The 22,637-nt window shown below is 41.1% G+C and overlaps 2 protein-coding genes across 3 annotated transcripts in view; one reads left to right on the top strand and one right to left on the bottom strand.

Annotated features, from left to right (window-relative positions):
• Nucleotides 1–6,699, bottom strand: part of aplp1 (amyloid beta (A4) precursor-like protein 1) — a 41,792-nt gene extending 35,093 nt beyond the window's left edge. For both annotated transcript variants that reach the window (XM_049584603.1, XM_049584604.1), the window contains exon 1: nt 6,406–6,699. In XM_049584603.1, coding sequence (XP_049440560.1) covers nt 6,406–6,471 — 66 coding nt within the window. In that variant the 5' untranslated portion in view covers nt 6,472–6,699. The remainder of the gene's footprint in view (nt 1–6,405) is intronic.
• Nucleotides 6,700–10,335: 3,636 nt separating this feature from the next.
• Nucleotides 10,336–22,637, top strand: part of st14 (ST14 transmembrane serine protease matriptase) — a 28,722-nt gene continuing 16,420 nt past the window's right edge. Inside the window, exon 1 of the mRNA XM_049584596.1 lies at nt 10,336–10,721. Coding sequence (XP_049440553.1) covers nt 10,695–10,721 — 27 coding nt within the window. The 5' untranslated portion in view covers nt 10,336–10,694. The remainder of the gene's footprint in view (nt 10,722–22,637) is intronic.

Here is a 22,637-nt window from a genome sequence, read left to right as displayed (position 1 = left end):
ATAGAGCTGTGTGTGTTTCATAGCCAAGGCTGTGCAAATGATGAAGGAGCGAAAATGACCTGCCAAAAAGTACATCCATTTCCCTCCATAACAGCTCCTGTTCTCCTGTAGAATGTTAATACTGGCCTGATCAGTCTCAGTGGACCCAACAACCCCACGCTCTCTCAAACCCTACAGCCATGGCCGTTAAGGAAATTAGATTTTTTGCACTCCCACTTTCATACAACCCGGTGCTCCACTCTGGCCACAGGGTTTTCTATTCCTCTGCCCCACCACCCGCCCCTCGTCTCATTTCAAGGCCACCTGTGAATACATGTACATGACAGAGATGGATCTCTCTGCTCTCCCAGCTGCTTGGGGTTGAGCAGCAATAGGGCTGGGTTCCTCCATTAGCATGCACTCCACCTTGCAACCCACATAACATTCTACACGCGCTACATCACTTACACTCTCTATCCTCCCTCACCCTCTCCGTCTCTCAAATCATCTGCCGTGCCAGGGCAATCCCCCCTCTCTCTCTCTCTTCCTCCACCAGCCCTCAATCTGTTTCACTGCGCTCTTTTTTTCTCCTCCTGAACATGGAGGACAAGTGTTATCACCACACTGCAGATTTTTTCGAGGGGGGGTGGGCTCCTCCGAAACCTCCCACTGGCTGCAGCAGGACTAAACATCTCGCTTTGCCCTGGCGTTAAACTTTTCCGCAGAAATCCAACCCATTAGGCTTACTGAGGCAGTTATGTGGGGTGTGAAGACCTCGGGCTGCAGCGATATCTCTGCCCTGCAAGACTCTGGAGAGGAGCCACAGCTGGATGTGATCAGGATGGCTATGCTAGTATCTCAATCCCTCTAGGTGACACTGAGCAAACTCATGACATGTGCAAACACACACGCAGAAGACACCTGCACACTTCCAAACCACACCAGTCCCATCCGGGCTTCAGCTCTTACAGACACATAGTTGAGCAATTTAAGCAATATATATATATGACATTCAGTAAGTAGATGATGAAAGGGAGAGTAATCTTTGGGAAACTGGAAGTTAAAGTAACTTCTTGATTATGTGCAACCTAGAAACATCCACGCAGTCTGGGAAGCCAAAGAAATTAACTCATCAAATCCAGTGCATCAGGTTATGCACGACAGGCTGCAGAGATGACACAAAGTGATGAGTCTTGCAACCGAGCATTATTAAATGCTGAATTGGGAATTACTCCCTTTCCAGCTGAGACGCATAATTCGAAATATTTCAGAAAGGCCAAAAGACAAGATTGAATCATCGAAACCAGGACTTGGCAGAGCTTCCCTGGACCCATCAGGAGGATGCTGTGCAAATGTGCAATTAATGTCAATTTCATTTCAGCAGAAAAGCTGGATGAACTCCATGCCTCAAGACATAAACACAAACATACACTTTCTCCATTTACACTCTAAACAACCCCCCCCCCCCCCCCCCCAAGCCCAGTGACACTCTGAACCACACAACACGAGGCACTGTTTCAATGTTGTTGACTGCAAGATGGCCAACGGGGCGCATTAATATTATTCGCACCTCTAGTAACAGCTCAACTGCTCGAGCACTTTTACAGCGCTCCTTTCCTCGGGTACAGTGTAGCTCTCATTTCACAATGACTCTGCAGGATTTAATCCAGGTCCTGTGAGTGTGCTGCACTTCAAAAAACCTTGGAAAGGAAGTCAGATATGGAGAACAAGGGGGAAAAACATGCGATACAACTAAATGGTACGTTTTATGCCCACTGGCACACGGATATAGTAGAGAATAGCATGCGCACGGGAATCCATTAGTGGAACCCGATTATCTCTTGGCTCTAAAATTAATTAAGTGAGTGTAGGGCAGTGTGTGTGTGTGTGTGTGTATCTTGTTGTGCTTATCTTTTTTCCTTGCCCCCAACAAATCCTCTTGTGTTTCTGCATTGAGAGGCAGATGGGGGTGGGAGGTGCATGGATCTGTATGGCTGTATTCCAGCACAGGGCCTGAAATCGCTGTTGGTGGGGCTGTGATGGTGGAAGAGGAGGGCTGAGGGGGTGGGTGGGTTGGGGGGGGGGGGGGTTACACAGCGACTTTATGACTCACCATTTTTATTTTAATCTCTAACCACACTAAAACCTGCTTCCTACCCTTCTGCTCTTTCCTTCCTTCCATTTTCTCTGCCTCCCATTCCTCCCTTTATGCTGCAAGCTTTCCCACACATTGAGTACTTCCTGAAACCTGTTGCAGATACGGTGGGTTTGTTTTTTGCGTCTGCTACTACTTTTCTTCTGCAGCCTCTCTGGACTGGAGTGCTCCAGCTCGGGCACAGGTTCACACTGCTGCAGTCATTTATCTTGATAAATACAGAGCTGGGTGACTAAAGCTGAGCATACCTGTAGTCCCTTGCCTCCCCTTTTTCTTTTTTTTAATCCAATATGGCTACACATAAATGCAGTCTTTGTATGATTGCTGTCATAAATCAGATTTTCCTTTGTGGAGGTTTTGTTGGGGCAAAAACTGAACTCACAGGCTGCATTGTGCTTGTGCTATGCTTTGTTGATAAGTGAGTATTCATAATGCCATTATGACTCCCTAATGTTTGTGATCTTAGAGTAGGCCTGGGTGGTATGAGGCTGCAGGAGGATATGAATTTGTCAACTGTTAGGGGATTTTAGTGAACCATTTCTGCAGTAGTTGCTGTTTCTGTAGTTATATTAGATCACTGCATGCTACTAGTGCCAAAACGATGGATTTATCTTTACATGTTACTGAATATTTCAATATTCAATGTTTCAATAGTTATTTCCTGCAGTATCGATTCATTTTTTCTATATTTTAATAAAAAACAAATGAGTTGAATGCCCTTAATGCCAGTTTTCCCTGAGGTATTGAAAATTGATATTTTTCAAGGTTTTGTCTCGAAGTTAAAAGTTCTTGTATTGCTTGCCATGATGCAAATCAGCGTTCAGGACTGCTAAAAGACAAAATCAGATCTGTACAAATCAATTTGAATCAATGCAATGAAGGACCTGGATTTGTTAGATTATATAATATCCTGGATTAGCCAACACTAGACATTGCTGACAGGTAATTTTATCCATGAACTGTTCCTCTGCTGATTTCCCAGGAAATGTATTATGTCATGATAAAGCTGCAGGATATGGATAAAACCCCTGCTTAATGGGATAGCTGTACAGTGGCTGAAACAAGTAGTTGATCAATCAGTTAGTAGATCTAAAGAGAAATAATCGGCTACCATTAGATAATCTTAAAGTCCTTTAAGTAACATTTTTTAACCAAAAACTCCAACATTTGCTGCTTTTCTTGCTCCTTTCTGACAGTAAACTGAAGACCTTTGGAGGTTTGGAGTGTTGGTTGAACAAAACAAGACGCCTCAATATGTTAACTTGAGCTTTAGGAAACTGTGATGGGCCCCTTTCTGCACTATTTTTTGATATTTTAATAGGATAAAGGAAAGGAATACTTCACAACTTTGTTTGTCTCTAACGCCTCAATGGAAAACAGCAGATACATTGATTTATTGATTGATTGTGGGACGCATTAAACAACAGCAAAACTGTATCAAAACATTCCCTCACAAACTCTCACACAACTCCTTCAGTATAATCCAAGTCCCATTTATCCAGTCGTATGCTCAGTATTTCCCAAACACATGCATTTTCGCTAAAGCCTTAGTACTGGAGTCTGACTTTGAAGAGAGCGTAGTCAAGTTTCACTTTTAGTTTTAAATAGTAAGGTTTTAGCAAAAATGCATACTTGGATTATACTGCATGAGTTGGTGAGAGTTTATAAATGATTTGACTCTCATAAGTACAAGGTTGAATGAATCAGTTCGTTCTTGTCTTTGTGTGCAGGCGCTCCAATATTTCTACCTGTTACTGTTTATCTTTTATGCTCTTAACTATGTGGTTGTTTGGTTGTAACTTTTTTGTATGCTGCTGTCTTGGCCAGGTCTCCCTTGTAAAGGAGATTGTTAATCTCAACAAGACTTACCTGGTTAAATATGGGTTCAATAAAAGTAAAATAAAATAAATAAACTGATGTTTCGGTGTAGTTTTGCTGCTGTTAAACAGGGTCCCCAATCAATTAATGCATCAATATGCTAGCTGTCTTCCATGGAGGCCTGTGAGAAAAAAGTTTCCTCATGAATTCAAGGTAACTGATATACAAACAGTCGATCTGAAGTATCCTTTCATTAATTGAGAAAGTATTCATCAGATGTCACCGATCGCTGTGTCTACTGTACATACAGTTGAGGAATTGCTAATGCGTAAAATAACTAGCCAAGCAGGTCTGTTTTTGGACAAACACAGAAACTTGTGAATGATATGTTGAAGGGATAAATGGTAACAAAATGTCTGACAAATTCATATCAGCGCACAGTATATACTTTTAACATTGCCCACCCATATATCATAATTTGATACGTTATCCCACCACTTTTGAAGATGGAAAAGCATGTGACCCACATAAATGCTGCTAGCACGCAATCCCAACACAATCAATCTAATCCAAACTTCCTCTGCTCCTGAATGTCACACTACATGATAAAGACGTTCACAGGCTGTCCAGGCTGTTCCTGTCATCTTTCCATGAATGACCTTTTGTATCAGAAGTGTTCAATTAGCTAAATGCTGTGGGCGCTGTCATAGGTACAGTAAGTGCTATAGCAGCTGAGACACCTGGGAAACCATCACTGGACTTGACATGTATGTGACAACCTGGCGTCAATGTGTCCGTCCAATCAGAGCACAGGTTGATGAATGATCATGGCTTTACTCATCCAAAACACTATCTAGAAATGTAATTTGATTAGATTCTGATTATCCCAGCACACTGAGACATTTGAATGTTACTCTATAAAAGAGAGATCAAAACAAAATTATCCAATTCCCACATTTCCGCTGAATGAATGTTGAGTAAATTAAGGGAAGCTGACAGTTTTATTAGGACTAATACCACAGTGTAATCCAGCCAGCCAACCCTCTCGCAGCGTAATCTTCAGTGTAAACCTTCATGGGCAGGTCTCCTTGTATGAAGCTAAAGCCTGTTCCTCAGCATAGCAGTAATCCCGCTAAGGCTCTTAGAGAAGTGAAATTATTTCAGAGTGAAAGGAGAGGCTTTATGACTGTTACAGACTCACAGTGGAAGATGGCTAATAAATAAACATCTCACAAATCCTCTTAGGGGAACTTGGGGAGACTCTGAAGCGACCGTGCTCCATATTCTACATCACAGATACCGCAGCGTCGTTGGCTCCTCACCTCCATGTGGAAAAAGTCCGTTTGACCTGAACCACAGCTCCAGCTGGGACATCATGACTCATCCTCCCTCCTCCCCTTCACGCTCACCTCCAAACGCCACCCTGCTCCTACACACAAATGCTCCAACCTGAAAGCATGCCTCGGGTCTATTACGGAGATGATGGGCGACTGAAGAGTTATTGAGGAATAAAAGCAGAGTCCATCAAGCTGCGTGTCTGCTGTAAGTCGTGATGAGACAGACGGGAGGTGGGAGCAGCTGGCGGCCCATTGATCTGTCGCTTCCTACAGGAGACTTTCACTCTCTCCTCTACCTATTGATGGAGACAGATGCCAATAGGATGACCCTGTATCTCTCATTAGTAAATTGCGCTGTGTCTAATGATATATCAAAGTCACCCCCTTGTTAGATGAGCAGTTATTCACAGGCATTTTAAGGCAACATATTTGGGAACAGAGGTAAAATGATCTACTGAAAATCAGATGTAAAATCAAAGTGGGACTTGTGTAATCTATTCAGTCATGAGGACCAAATGTAACACACAACAGCAATTGAATATGCATGACTCCATCCTGCTCAAGAGCTGCACCACTCCTGTAAAAAAAGGACGGATGCAGGCTGATTTCTGCCTCTGACAGGGCCAGATGGGACGCAATGAGCTGGGATTTGATCTCCATCCTTCCACAGAGCAAAAGGCCTGTGTGACATTTTTTCATGTCTGATACAGGCCCAGACTTGACGCAGCGAGCTGAATACACTGTACACTACCTCTCCTATCAAGCCTCTAATATTTACGTCCCTGAAAGTCAGACTCCATTCATATCCCATTGCAGCATTTGCATTTTAAAATCCCCTCACCATCACTGCGTTTTCCCGGGACGCTGTGTGTCATTACTCTTGTTGACACACAGGACAGAGGCTCGAGGATGCATTTACAAATTAAACCTGCCCTAGATAAGGGTGCGTGTCAGCAATATGGAGATAGAGGCAGCTGTATGCGTGGCATGATGTCGACATGAGCTATAATAACACGGCATTATGTCCAAAAGTCACATCGACATTCAGCTGAAAAACAGACAGTGAAATTACAATGCGCCATCGGCACAGATGGTTTCAGGTTGTCTGGCTCTTACCTCGACGTTTTTCCACACGCAGCAGGACAATACAGCCATCAATATAGGTATTGCGGTATGTCCCATTTTCTCGCCTTCTTTTGTCTCTTTTTATAACGAAGTTGCTGTTGTTGACTGCCTCCAACGTGCGCTGTCTGGTTACATCAGATGAAGTGATGGACACTGCGTTCGTCGGGATATCTCCTGCGTCTGCGTCCTGTTCGCTCTTGCCAACGGGCTCTCCAATGGCAGCCTGGGATTTTATGTGGATGAAGGCTGACAGAACCAAGCCCTGTTTCTGCGGGTATTTATCACAGGCTTTACTCACGGAGTCCTCGCCGTGGCTTAGTGAAGGGAGACATCTGGTGGGGATGGATGGAGAATGCAAGGCAGGGAGCGCCTGCTGGTTTTTACAGTAGATGGTAATTTAAAGGGAGAATCCACCCGAAAATTCAATTAACAAGCCTTAGCAGCTTTAATTTGTGAGTTTAAATGAGTTTACCCCTAACAGACTGACTATAATGACGTCATCTGGGGGAAAAATATGATAAAGTAATATGTTATATTGTTTATTTTGAAAGCAATGTTGATTCAGTTTTGGAACAAATCACATGATTCGGCTTGTTTATGTCATGCACAAAATTAATGTTGCCAAGTCATTATATTATATCCATATATTGATTATATAATATGGATAATAATTCATTAATGATTAAGGGGTAGGACTTGATAAGTTTCTACCTCTTCCTTCATGTAAAACTGTGAAACTTCAATCTTGATGATGCAATTTAAATGTCTTTTTTTGTGTATATCTGTTTTCTTTCTTTCTTTCTTTCTTTCTTTCTTTCTTTCTTTCTTTCTTTCTTTCTTTCTTTCTTTCTTTTTAAATCACTGCTATTGTTTAACATGTTTGAAATAAAGATATCAATCAATCAATCCCCCTGTTTATATATATATATTATTTCTGTTTATTTTATTTTATTTTATTTTATTTTATTTAAGAAAGGAAAGTGCAAATTAATCAGTTCACATGGTATAGAAATGCCAGAATTAGCCAAAAGGCTATTTCTCATCTGTTGTCCCTTCGTCAAGATGTTACACAAGGCTACCTAAAATACAACAAAGCGCAAAACAAACAAACAAACAAAAACAAAACAAAACAATGCAAAATAAAGAAAAGGAAAGCAGGGCATATAGTTCAAAATACATCTTTGAACGCATCAACAAGAAGTGATTTTAATCACCAAATGTGTGATTCAGTGCTGAAACTTGAGGACAATTTGATGCAATATTAAACATGTAATAATAAGAAAAGTTTATATGCCATACCTCATTATAATCACTTGTTTATTTTTCTGGTGAGTACATCATTTTATCTCTTTAATGATTATTATTTGCAAGTCTGTCATTTGTCTTTTTTGACAACATGTGAAGTCTGGGATGTCTGATTGATCATGTTAATAATGCTCTTCTGTAATTAATATGTGTAGGGTTTTCCCTAGAAAAAGTTCAATTACCCAGTTAATTATTATTAAAAATACACCATGCCAAAAGTTAATAAAATGACTAAACAAAACTCATAATTATAAATATAAGGTAAAAAATCATCATCATAAAATCAATGAATCAGTGCTGGTCGCCATATGTGTGTCTCCAATAAATCACATCAAATATGCCAGCTTGAAAAGGTGTGTTTTCAGACGGGATTTGAAAGTGGAAAGGGAGTCAATATTATGAATGTCGTTGGGGAGAGAGTTCCAGAGGCGGGGGCAGAACGGCTGAAAGCTCTCGAACCCATGGTAGTCTATTGTCATGTGAGTTGGATTGCGGAAGAGGATCTAAGGGTACAGGAGGGTGTGTAGATATGAAGGAGTTCAGACAGGTAGGAGTTGTCAGTTTATTAGGGACAGCTCAGTAAAACTAATGCAGTCTAATACAACAGTCCTGCAGTAAAGTGTATTGCATTGGTGTTTCTTATATTTTGTTTACTCTTACTGATCAAAATGGGGTGGACAAAATATTTGAAACACTGTGTGAAGTAGTAGACTAAAACTCAACAGCACAATATCTGTAGCTGCCAAAATGAAGAGAAAATTGGATGAATATAAACTTCATGAACTGTTGTATTAGACCACATATGTTTTAGATATGTGCACCATAAACTGACATTGAAGTGTGTATGTATTCACTGTCTATTCAAATTTTGGTTGAACTGCTCCTAACTCATGTCTACACTTTGAGGCCACAACCTGTGATGAAGAGTTTTCGGTAGATGCTTCTGAAAAACCAAAAAGGCTGGACACCACTGAGATAGCAGACGAACAAATACACACACAGTGAGTGAAAAATAGCTTCTCTTGTTCTCCTGCAACCCACTGAAACATTAAATACATCCCTTATGAAATATGAAACAGAGAGGTGTTGACTCAACTGTGTGAGTTTTTGAAGCTGCATTTTATGATGTTGCTAGGTTGGATGACACTAGTGGTGTTCATAACATATGTATTTTTCCATTTAAGTTAGGGGACAGTAGAAGTGTTGCAAAAACACATAAAACCTCTGGAGGGAAAGGAGCACTGACTACAAACAGTAAAGCATCACTGTATTTGATCATCAGGAGTGCGATCTCATGTTGATGTATATAAAGCACGTAAACTAATCTTACTGTCAGTGGGGTGGCGACATTAGGGTGCAGTGTTTAGTATTGTTGCTTCACAACAAGAGGGTTCCTGATTCAAACCTGGGGTCAGAGGTTCGACCCTAGGGTGGGGGAGCCCCTCTGTGCGGAGTTTGCATGTTCTCCCCGTGTCAGCGTGGGTTTTCTCTGGGTACTCCAGCTTCCTCCCACAGTCCATGCAGGTTAAATGGTGACTCTAAATTGTCCGTAGGTGTGAATGTGAGCATGAATGGTTGTCTGTCTCTATGTGTCAGCCCTGGGATAGTCTGGCGACCTGTCCAGGGTGTACCCCACATCTCGCTCAGTGACAGCTGGGATAGGCTCCAGCACCCTTGTGACCCCTAACAGGATAAGCAGCTACGGACAATGAATGAATGAATGTCAGTGGCGTACAGTAGTTGGGACGGGCTCCAGTGCACGCTATTATGATGGGCCCTAGTGCCTGATTTTGCATCTAAACACCTGTATATTGTATCATCTCGTCACATGATTAAAAAGAGACTTGACATTGGACAAAATCAACATACATATCACCCAGCTGTAATCACTGCAAGTTTTTTTATGACAAAAATACCATATAATAAAGAAACATTTTATTGTGTATTTTTCATTGTTAATTTATAGTTTGTATAGTTCATGTGGAGTAAACATACAATTTTGTTAAAGACTGCAACTAAATATTTCACAAATAAGAAGGAAAGAAGCTATGATAGAGATGGGTTTGCCTTTATGAGGGCATATATAGCAGATGGCACCATTTCTATGTTGATATGAGTTCTTTTTTGAACACATGCATATTTCTGAGGTGGCATTCTGAATCACTTGCACGGATCCATTGTTGCTGATCCATCAAACACATTATTGGACAGCCTGTTTTCTCTACAGGCCCCTCCACATCTTGGGCCCCATTGCTACCGCACTGCCTGCACTGTCTTTATTTACACCCCAGCTTACTGTGTAGTCAACATTTTGGACTGATTTGTAAATTAATCTTATAATTTACACATTTTCTTTAGACTCCACACAATTAAAAGCAAACTAACATATTTTGAGGGGCTTAATTTGAGCATTGTTTTATGGTTGCCTAAATGCTTTGAAGCTGTAGCCTCATATGTGATTTTTAAAATTGTGTTTATTTATTTATCTAAGGATTATTGGCAGTGAAATCCGCAGATGGTCAGCAGGGGGACCACACGCACACGATATGAAAAAGAAGAAGCAGGAAAAAACTTCCTCTTACATGGTCCTAAACGGAGCAGCAGCGAGTGTATGAATGAAATGTTGGTGAGGACTCACAGGTAGTTATATTTTGGTGCCATGACATGACAGTGTGGCATGGCAGTTCATTTAAGGACACTGTAAACGCATGGTTTTACGCACTGAGGGCCACAATGCAGCTGCGGCAGGTATTCTGGGCGTGGTTTAAACCATAGGTGTGTGAGGAAGAGGTCGGTGTCAGCATTCCCAGCTCGCGACGATACAGGAAGACCCACTGACATCTGGATTTAACTCAAACGACGTGCAAATAGACGCTTTCTAAACACTAGTTTATAAATTGAGGATCCATACCTGCCGACAGGTTGGGGAAGGTGAACCTGATCCTGCTGGACTTCAGTTGGAGCGCTTTTGGAAGATGCATTCCGCCAGATATGCGTACGATGTAAGTGTGATCAAACTATTATTATCCTTAGTAGCAATGAAAATGTGCGTGGTTGTCTAGAACAGACATAGTTTAACCACAGTGTGGTTGCTTTGGGCCTACACCTGTCTCTGGCAGTGTTTCCTGTAGGAGCTGTGTATGTGTGTGTGTGTGTGTGTGTGTGTGTGTGTGTGTGTGTGTGTGTTTGCACGAGCAGGCCTGCAGTATTTCAAACCTTCATACTTTGACCTTTGACAGCTTTTCTATATATGATCATCAATATGTTTCTGAGCCTCTCTCGTCCCAGGATCAACACTGAAACTAGGATTAAGTTTCCCTCTGAAAGAAAATGCAGCCTCACTAGTGTATAGAAATGAGTCATGGTGTTGTCACTTTGGCCAGTGGGCTGTCATGCAAAGACACAGTGGGAAGTTTTGATGTTGGCATGAGGCAGGTATGTTAAGTCAGATACACTGCTGTTCACCATTTTAAAACATAATCTGCAACATACTGGAAAAATATGTAATGTGAGATAGTGATAATGTTGTTACTGGCAGTAATTGGAAAAAGCAAAGATTATTTCCAACATTCTTTCACTGAACAAACTGAATATTGAGCCATCAATATAAAAGTGACAGTTTCAGTCTAAAATGCAGGTTTCTACTGATACTCTCTTTCAGCTGACTCATAAAAACCTCTGAGGGCCATATTACAGTCCTTCACAATGTGTTTATTGTGCAAGTTTACATTGCAATGATGATTTAAAAAAACGGTGCCCTATTTTTAAGGTGGGTTTCTTCATATATATAGAGAGATAAATTCTTAAAGTGGTGTGACCTATTTTTGTAGCCTATCACTTACCATCTGATTGCCTGTGGTCTGGATCCGCTTAGATACTTTTCTAAGGAGAGTTGATCTGTGCAGCCGGGAAAACCTCACTGTGACAGTAACACACACTGTGACAGTGTTAAAGCTGTAGCTGGTAACTCAATTTTTTTTTTTCAATGTTTGCTAAAATTGTCACCACATTCCCCCAAACACCAAAATGAGTCAGATAATCTATGAAAAAAGTCATATTCCTCTGCCTGCTCTAGAGCACTTCTAATGGCTTTACAGCATGTGACTGAAAACAACCAATCAGAGTCTCTAATGCATGGCAATGTTGGTCTGGCTGGCGGGTGGTGCTTGGTCACAAATGTAGTCATTTACAGCTTAACAGTGCACTGAAAGCTCAGGTAGACAGTTTAATTGTGGCATCATTGGGCAAAAATCCCATAATAAACGCTGAGCAAATTGTAATTCAAGTGTTCTGAGAGAAAACTATGGTCGTGGACTGCACTTGTATAGCACCTTTCTAGTCTTCTGACCACTCAAAGTGCTTTTACACTACATGTCACATTCACACAGTCACACACCAATGGAACAGCCATTGGGAGTAATTTGGGGTTCAGTATCTTGGCCAAAGATACGCCAACATGCGGACTGAAGGAACCGGGGATTAAACCACCGATCATCTGATTAGCGGATGGCCCACTCTACCTCTGAGTCGACATGGAACATTAAATCACACTGTCACATTATTATCTATGCCCAGAGTTATTCAACCATATCAGATTCAAACATAATTCTGGCTGGCTGGCGACATGGAGTGTGGAGAGAAATAAAGAAACATACATGATGGTCAACAAAAGTTTCCACATCGAAATATATTAGAGCTGCGTTACATCAGCAGCTAGCCAACATTATGTGGATGGTTATCCCCAGAAGATTACTGTAACAGTTAATGTGACTTTACACAACAGAATTCCATGACTTTTCCAGGTTTTCCATGACAGTGGGAACCCAGTTCTTTTGAAGGGTTTCTTATTAACAGTTCTGATTAGTGGTGGTGGTGCAGGCACAAGTCGCGATAACTGCACCTCCAATTGGCACTGTTTTCAAGCTTTAGAAAATCTGGCCCGTTACAGGAGACTTTGGCCATTTTCAGAGCGAGGAGCTGTCAGTCATGTCAATCAGTGCTCGTGAACTATGGTCAAACTGCAAACTAGATCGCACTGAACAAATATGATGCAAGATTATGTTGCTGCACTGGCTATTTCTTGTCTCAAAAGTTTTCTGAAACATATTTTAGTGAGTGTTTAGTTGTAAAATGAGAAAGTTGGTTCGGCCATTGGTGGGTGCTTTTTCGCACGACAGTTTTCAACATGGCGGCTGGGTGACGAACTGTCTCATTTTACAGTAAACATGCTAAAATATGTTTCAGAAAACTTCTGAGATGAGAAATAGGCAGTACGACAGTTGCCTTGTACAATTTACAGCAGTAGATCTTTCATATTCAAGCAAAATTCAAATCAGACATCGAATTGATTCAGGAAATTGGTGGCGATACTCAGCCCTAATAGTGACAGTTTCAGCAGATATGACACAAATGTTTTCATGAAAGTTTCCAACTGTAGCTTTAATTGTTGATATTTACATGACAGCTTTTTTGTTTGTGTTTTTTGTCGTCTGTATGGAAGACAATGTGGTTGCATGTCATTTACTTTGGTAAATTCCAAAATATTAACTGTGAAGTCTCAGCCAAGCTAACAAATTCGTCTCAAGTGTTGTGTGCATCGACAACAACTACAGGTTTATTTCTTGGTGAAACGCATTGAATTATTATTGATATAAAAACAGATTTTATGAGCATAATAGTATGAAATAGCTTTTAGTCAATAAAGGCCATGAACCAGTTGCCACAGTGATTTAACAGTGATTTTAGATCAATCAAACTGTTAACTGTTTTAAAGCCATGATCAAAAAAGGGGCTTTTGTAATGTAATATTTAAAAAGGCTTTTTTAAAAATGATAATAGGATGTGAAAACCGCCAAAAGCTTATTTTGCCTAACCCATAGGTCGAATTCTCCTGGAACATGCATACATTATGTAAATATCCATACAGTTCTTGTTACTGCATAGTTCAGTCTTGTTTGAGACGAATGGATTACCAGCAGAGGATGTGGGCAGAAAATAGTGTCAGGCGGCCAAAGGTGAATTTCACTCTGCAGGGACTCATTAATGGTTACAAGGCTTTGGTCAGTGCTGCTGAAATTCACCAGCTCTCCACCACCTTTATTTGACAGCTTCATGAAAACAGTCCTAACCCCTGGGGAAATACGCACTGCAGTGTGCCAGTATGTGTACTGCTGAGAGCTCGGGCGAACAGTAACAGGATTCAGGCAAAGGAAACTGTTTTTCTTTCTCAATTTAGTGTGACATCAACAAGGACTTTACAAACAGGAGCTTGCAACCAGAAATATCCATATCTATAAGGGCCATCTCCCTGCTCAGAGACGACACGGTGCCCACAGTGTAAGGTATTTGACACAAAGGATTGCCAAGCCTGTCCTTACTCGACCCCTCCCTGCTTTTGAGGAGACTTGGGAAAACAAAGAAACTGAGAAAACAAGTGCTATGTTTTCCTTTTTCAGATTTATTTGAAAAGGCGTGTTAGATTTCTCAAGGTAATGAGTGTTGGTATGAACTAAGATCCAATAAAACTATTGTCTTTTGTTTACAAAGTTGTCTGAGGTGGCGAAATTTAATCTGATAGATGAACTTTAAGTATCAAGGTTGTTTTGTTGCCACACCCCTTCCATCTTGCCTCTGAAAGCCGGAAGAAATAAGAAATGTTTTACATTGCGTATATGCATGAGTGAAACTGTCGAGATGTGAACATTCTTTCTTTGTTAATATTTGATTACTCACAGACAATGAGGTCAGTCTTAGATACCGGATCAAATGGGAATACTGTGATTATTGCATTCAGTCTGTTCTCTGTTTATGCGGTGACTCAGTGGAGTCGTCGGTAAATAATTCTTCAGGCAAAGCCACGCTGCTTTACTCTCGCGTTTCCAGGCCGCACTTCAATGACAGTCGTGTTGAATCTGAGCAACAGAAGTGAAGTGAAGGCGGTGTTAATGTCACGTCTCTTTTTATTGACTCCACTGAGTGATGCTTTCAAATGAACAGATGACAAAATCAGGGAGTTTGGTAAATAATTAATTGTGTTCGGTTATATTCAGTTTCACACAGGCTTTGTTTGTACTTTGTCAGGGCTTTCCAGCTTTGGCCACCGTCTGCATCTTTGTGTAAAATTAGACACTGTAGAGGAGGCTGCTTCCATATAAGGGCAGTCGCAGCAGTATTGTTCTTCCTTCAGCCTGTCTTAGTTCTCTAATGGCTAAATGCTAAATGTCTGCTTAGGGCTACTGTCGAGTAAAAGATGTGTGTAGGTGTTTGTTCACTAAAAGTAAATATGAGGCCACTGAAGCCTAAATTGAATTGGCTGGCTGTCGTATTTGTTGCTTTGTATCACAGGACAGCTCAGTGCTGGAGAGTGCAGAGAAGGCATATGAGCTTTTTAAAGGGGAACTTCACTGATTTTACACATCAAAGAATGTTTGCAGGTCTTGGGGGATACTTCTGTATGTATGGAAAAAGTTGTGTAAAGCCTTTTGTGGCTCCAGAGGGAGCTGCGCAAAATCTGATATATTGCCTTGAGTGATGTCATTTGAGGCAACGTCGCTTGGGGCTGAAGACTACGAGTTTGAAAGAAAAAAAAAAATGAGGGGGTGTGGAGTACCAGACCTCTGTATCTTGCTCCTCATCTCTGCTTGAGGCTACATTAGCTGCTTCTAGCATAATCCGCCCAAATCTTCAACTGTCAGCAGTCGAGTTGCATCATGGGTAATGTAGGTGCCTGGTTTTGACAAGTAAGAGGAATGTGTGGAACAACTGAGATGATTTCTCTGGTTCTGCTGCATCAGTTTTGATCTTTAGTTTTTTAAACTGACAATTGTGAGCTCGACAATGTTATGGGGTTGCATTGTTGAATGGGTGGAGTATTCTGTTGAGCTCTACCCCAGAGCTGACTCTTCAGCTGTGTGTCCCTGTGAAACTGTGACTCATAAACCCCCGGAAAATGTTCAAACTATGCTGGCAAACCACTTGAGCAAGTGCAGCACCAAGGAATACACTGTGGTACCACAAATGGGGAACTAACATCATGATACCAGAATTTTAAACTTTGACGCAATGTTAGTATTAAAAAGACGATATTCAGTTCCTCTTTTGAGATCATGGTGAGAAAAGAAGTCCTAGGTACAGAAAAAGGGTTGTTTTTCTTTTGCTATTACCCCCCTGCACACAGTGCTGGTGCAGGAAGAGTCTCTGAACACTCGTGTCCGGTCGTAAGGTGGGTTTGTTTTTGGAAAGAATGCTGTAACAGCCACAGATTGACGACCAGTTGATTTTCTTCCCAGTTGATTCATTTGTGCAGCCTTCAGTTCAAAATCTGATTGTAGGGCATCTTTTTTCACTATTACTTTTAAGAGCATTGGTACTTTTCTGTACTGTTGAATGTATAATTAACAGATATCATATCGATTTAAACACGTGTTGAAATTACTCTTTTTTTTTTTCGAAAAGATACCTTTGACAACCTTAAAGGAAAAGTTTGCAGATTTTAAACCAGCTCTGTGTCATCGCAGTGTGTGCAGATTAACAGTGCTTGGCTTCCCCCTTTGCCGCAAGTGCTAGGATCTCCTCACCCATCTGCCAGCATAAGTCCGCTATGTGACATGAACTGCTTCATCAAAGTATTCAGACTTTGCAGGGGGATTAGCGGGAAGCTCCAGGTCCTTGGGGCACAGTGGGAAGCCAAACACTGTTTGTGTGCACACTCTGATGACGCAGAGCTTGTTGAAAATCAGAAGTTTCCCTTTAAATGGAACTAAGATAAACGCCAAACAAGATAATGGACATGCATCCATATTTTTTTTACACTGACACAAAATAACTATAGTCAGCTTTTTCAGACCAGTCATTTTGATTTGTCATGGTAGAAGAGCACAGGTGTTACTAATAACATTAACCATTACTCTGTTCAAGTGTCCTAGTAAACCATGACAGTGAGCCAGCATGACATGAAACTGAAGCAGCTAAATGGAATTCTTCATTCATCCATCGCTAATTTTATAATTTATACCTGATCTTTCTCTGTCGTGACATGTCAAAATATCCCCTGTGGAAAAGGCCCATTAGTGGGTAAATTGTCAACCGCTTCAGTCATGGAAGGATTAACAACAGAGAGAAAAGGTATGGTAGATTTCCTTTAGAGAAATTAGAGAGGACACGGTTAAAACATAAAATTAGAGGGTGGCTAATGCAAGGCGCTCACAAGTCCGTGTTCATTGGAGGAGACTCCTGGGAGTGTCTGGCCACCCTACGTCAACAGAGGAGGACAGTTTGGGAGATAATTGGGAAAAGGTTAAAAAGAAAGGGTGATACTATCTCACACGCAGATACTGATACAGTTTTGCGACTGTTACAGCACTGACTTAGGAACCAGTTTCACACTGTGTGTACAATGTTTCTTTCATGGTAGTGTTGGCTGTGCTGCTTATCAGTTGAGACAAATCTTGCTGATAGTCAAATGCCATGTGTAGTAGTCTTGTAGATTAGTAAACACATTTACTTCACTCTCCTTAAGGACTAAGGGCACTTCCACAGCACTTCATAATGTCTAATACTGCATGACTGAAGTGCAGAATATAAAATAACTGTTAATGCTTTGGCGCAAATAAGATGTTTTAATCACTTTGATTTAAATTTCAATTTGATGTCTTTTCACTCTGCTCTCGGTACATCTTCATCACTTCCTGTTTCTCATGTCTCGCCCTCTATTCATGTGTGTCAGCTGAGAACTGAAGCAAAATAATCCACATGAGTAATGTTGTTTGGGCTCCAGGCTTTGAGGTTTTTGCAGCACTGTGCTCTGTAGCATTACATATTGATGTTTGATTTATTGAGCATTGAAACTTAAGGTCAACATGGCCGATTTGATTGGATCAGTGGCAGGAAAGGTCACTCAATCTGTTACCTGAGTTGATGTAAAACCAAGACTGTAATGGTCTTTTATTTAGAGTTTTACTTCAAAGGTGCTGTATGCGACATTCACAGCGTTAATAGAGCAAATAACCTCTATTTGCTATGTAAAGATATAGTGGAGTAATGGCATCCTGAGCAGAGGATGAAGTCATGCTCCCTTTGTGTGTTGTAATGCAAGCTTTTCTGTTCTTTGTTGTGTGTTTGTGCACGTGTGTATCTCACTGGATAGCTAATCGCTTGGGGTTTGCACTGTGTTCACACAGCAGTTACCGCTGATATAGGGACATCGTCTTTGCACAGCGCAGTCCCCACCCTCCAATTTTTTCCTGGTTAACACCATCAGCTCTGTCACCACTGTTGCTTTTGTTAGCACTGTTTATGGAGTTAGTACCGTTAGCTGCTAACCACCAACTCAGCCATCTCCATGCTGAGAGCTAGGGGTGTAAATCACCAGTTTCATCACGATACGATATTATATTCTTTGAACAACAATATGATATTTACAGATGTTACAAAGTCTGCCATGATACGATTTTGATTTGATGCGATTTAGGGGCCTGCGACTGATATGAGACGATATCTGCCCATTTAACACGGTCGTTTTCAGAAGAAGCTGCCACCCCTTTCTTTTTTGCTTTTGGCCATAAAAGATAAAAACAACACATAAATAATCTAAGTAATTGTAACTGCTTAAGTGCAGTAACTTTAAACTGACTCCACTAACCTTATCATTTATAACCTTACTTTTTTTTTTTTCTTACTCACCGTTGGTTTCAGCCATTGCATCTCCCAACAGAACAGCACGTTTGAATTTCAGCCTGCATGCATGTTTTTTCAGCCCAACATATGCTGTGGTGAGAAGTTAGCAGGATGAGATGCCCCACCAGGCAGGTCGATATGTTGGTTTTTTTTTTATCTTAACGGCATTGTTTACATAAACCATGTGCTCTGTCTGTTGACCCATATATTCTCCGAAATTCAAAGTATTTCCACACTGCTGATTTATTCCTGAGTAAATCACATTATCCTCATCGTCTTTCTCTCGGCTGCTTGCCATCTGCCTGCCACTGTTTGACGTTGACACAGACTTTCAAAATAAGAGCGTATCCTAAAAATGACGATATGGATCAATGTTTTCACTTTGCACTGATGACATTGGATCATTGATCACTGAATCAATACATCGATCCAGATTGATGGATTTTTACACCCCTATTGAGAACCATGTGCAGACAGTCCCGCCCCAGACTGAACCACAGATATGCTCTGAATGTCGCACACAGGTCCTTTAATAGCTGTCAGAGTAACATGTACTGAAGTATCAAAAGGACACACTTAAAACAGTCCCATTTATTAATGCTTTAACCGTGTTGAAAATGACTCAGGTGACTCTGACTTATTGTTGTGTGTGTGTGTGTGTACAAGTAAATGCAATCACCAAAAATCAAACTGTAATCAGTTGCGTAAACAGAAAAATACAGTGGTGTAAAAAAGTGTTTGCCCCCTTCCTGATTTCTTACTTTTTTGCATGTTTTCCGCACTTAAATGTTTCAGATCATCAAACAAATTTAAACATTAGTCAAAGATAACACAAGTAAACACAAAATGCAGTTTTTAAATGAAGGGTTTTATTAATGAGGAAGAAAAAAATCCAAAGCTACATGGCCCTGTGTGAAAAAGTGTTTGCCCCCTAAACCTAATAACTGGTTGGGCCACCCTTAGCAGCAACTACTGCAATCAAGCGTTTGCGATAACTTGCAATGAGCCTTTTACAACGCTGTGGAGGAATTTTGGCCCACTCATCTTTGCAGAATTGTTGTAATTCAGCCACATTGGAGGGTTTTCGAGCATGAACCGCCTTTTTAAGGTCATGCCACAGCATCTCAATAGTATTCAGGTCAGGCCACTCCAAAGTCTTCATTTTGTTTTTCTTCAACCATTCAGAGGTGGACTTGCTGGTGTGTTTTGGATCATTGTCCTGCTGTAGAACCCAAGTTCGCTTCAGCTTGAGGTCACGAACAGATGGCCGGACATTCTCCTTCAGGATTTTTTGGTAGACAGCAGAATTCATGCTTCCATTTATCACAGCAAGTCTTGCAAGTCCTGAAGCAGCAAAACAGCCCCAGACCATCACACTGCCACCACCATATTTTACTGTTGGTATGATGTTCTTTTTCTGAAATGCGGTGTTACTTTTACGCCAGATGTAATGGGACACAGACCTTCCAAAAAGTTCAACTTTTGTCTCATCAATCCACAGAATATTTTTCCAAAAGTCTTGGGGGTCATCAAGATGTTTTCTGGCAAAAATGAGACGAGCCTTAATGTTCTTTTTGCTTAGCAGTGGTTTTCGTCTTGCAGGCCATTTTGGCCCAGTCTCTTTCTTATGGTGGAGTCATGAACACTGACCTTAACTGAGGCAAGTGATGCCTGCAGTTCTTTAGATGTTGTTGTGGGGTCTTTTGTCACCTCTTGGATGAGTTGTCGCTGCGCTCTTGGGGTAATTTTGGTTGGCCGGCCACTCCTGGGAAAGTTCACCGCTGTTCTGTGTTTTCGCCATTTGTGGATAATGGCTCTCACTGTGGTTCGCTGGAGTCCCAAAGCTTTAGAAATGGCTTTATAACCTTTTCCAGACTGATAGATTTCAATTACTTTTTTTCTCATTTGGTCCTGAATTTCTTTGGATCTCGGCATGATGTCTGTAGCTTCTGAGGATCTTTTGGTCTACTTCACTTTGTCAGGTAGGTCCCGTTTAAGTGATTTCTAGATTGGGAACAGGTGTGCAGTAATGAGGCCTGGGAGTGGCTATAGAAATTGAATTCAGGTGTGATCAACCACAGTTATGTTTTAACAGGAGCTGGGGGGCAAACACTTTTTCACACAGGGCCATGTAGCTTTGGATTTTGTTCTTCCTCATTAATAAAACCTTTCATTTAAAAACTGCATTTTGTGTTTACTTGTGTTATCTTTGACTAATGTTTAAATTTGTTTGATTATCTGAAACATTTAAGTGTGGAAAACATGCAAAAAAGTAAGAAATCAGGAAGGGGCAAACACTTTTTCACACCACTCTAAGTGCCAGTGCCTCAAAGATATAGAGTAGCTAGATATCATACATTACTATACATCCCATCTTTGATTTTTCAGCTGACGAAATCTGAATTGGTATGCAAAATCGTTTTTTAATAAGGACCTGTGCAGAAATGCCACAGTAATTCTGCTGGAGGGTTTTTTTCTGAAACCACACCTCACAGCACAGTTAACTTGTTTCCCGCTTGTCAAACTGGTTAGCCTACCTAAAGTACTCTGAAGCAACTGACTCCAGAATTTTTACCAGCAATTTTGCTTATTTTCTAGTCAAACATAAACATTTGTTTTACGTTTGCATCAGCATGTTGTGGCTTTTCTTCATAAGCCAGTCAATGAAAGACAGACAGCACTAATTCCTGTTTAATAATGGCACAGCACACTGAGCTGGTATTTTAAAAAAAATCTTACACATAGTTCAAAAATGGGATAGTATCTCTTTCTGGGAGTGAAGAATGGGAAATGATGAAGACCATGTAATGGTTTTATTAGGCTGTGATCAGGGTGACTGATAGAGAGAGACCCCGGAGCACTTGCTGACCCCATCTCTAATGATTCCCCTCATTCCGGCCCATGATTGCTGTTAGAGATTCCAATTAGAAAGCATGTGTGGAAGCCCGAGCCGGGTAAGAATAGGCCTTAATTGCCATGAGTTATCATCCAGACTCATGTAATTGAGCCCCCATCTTAAGGGGCAGCACATCTGACAAATTGATTTAATACCAAAGTGATTCTCCATCCCTAATGGCACTCGGGCTTCTTCACTCATGGGCTACAGGCACTGAATTCATTGTGTGTTGATTACTAACCGGCCAGAAACCTTTCTCTCAGTCCGCCCACTTGAGAGAGCTCTACAACACACACACACACACACACACACACACACACACACACACACACACACACACAAAGTATCAGCAGACGCACACACACGCACCGCCTAAAGCAGAAAGCCCATAATCTCTACAAGGTCTCCCTGAGTTGCAATTTCTTAATGCATGTACAGTATGTGTACGGTATGAGCGTGGGAGCGTTGTCACATTTACTTAACAGGTTTGGCTAGTTTTGTTTGCTAACATATGCCTAGCTGCCTGTTTCAACTTGTCACTCCTGGGAAGTAGTTTAAGGCAGTTCTGTGTCATAGTTCAGCAGTTTAAGGGCCAGTGTGAAGGATTAGGGAGTAGGGACATCTATCAGAAGAAATGGTATATAATGTCCTTCAATATGTTTTCATTACTGTATCATCACCTGAGGTTAGGACTGACTGTGGTTTAGATACCTTAGAGTGTGTATCTTCATACAGAGCAGGACCTCTTCCATGGAGACCTCCATGTTACTCTACAATAGCCCAGAACAGACAAATTTAACACTGGCTCCAGATATGGCCATTCATGGTTTTCCATTGGCCACTGTAGTTTTTCCAGTGGTGCATCTTCCTCTAGGCGATAGAGATAGCTGCCTAGTGAACCAGCCAGAGCGGGGGCGATAAACTTGCCCCCTACCCTCCGATTTTTTTTTTCCTAGATTTTTTTTTTTTTTTTTTGACATTCAAACAATCAAAACCCACTAGGGGAAACTTGCCTAGGGCATCAAATGTGCTAGGTCTGCCACTGATTCTCCCACACCAGGGATCAGCAACCTTTATTACCAGAAGAGCCATTTCGGTCCAGAAAAATTAATTGAATCTGTCTGGAGCCGCAAAATATATTTGAGCCTTATCATAAAGGCAACACAGCCTTATTAAGTCTATATTAGCTTATCAACATTACTAATAGGTCTGATCATTAATATGTTTTACCACCAGGTGGCGACTCTGCTGTAAGGCATTTCTGAATATTTGGTACCTTGCAGCAAAAGTAAACAAATCTGTCTGTGTACTGTTAAATTCACTGTTTTCCTGCAAGACTTTTCCTTTC

The sequence above is a fragment of the Epinephelus fuscoguttatus genome, linkage group LG8 (genome assembly GCF_011397635.1).
Source record: "Epinephelus fuscoguttatus linkage group LG8, E.fuscoguttatus.final_Chr_v1".
Classification (NCBI taxonomy): Eukaryota; Metazoa; Chordata; class Actinopteri; order Perciformes; family Serranidae; genus Epinephelus; species Epinephelus fuscoguttatus.
The sequence above is the reverse complement of the archived record's forward strand: the minus strand, read 5'-3'. Positions and strand labels throughout refer to the sequence as shown.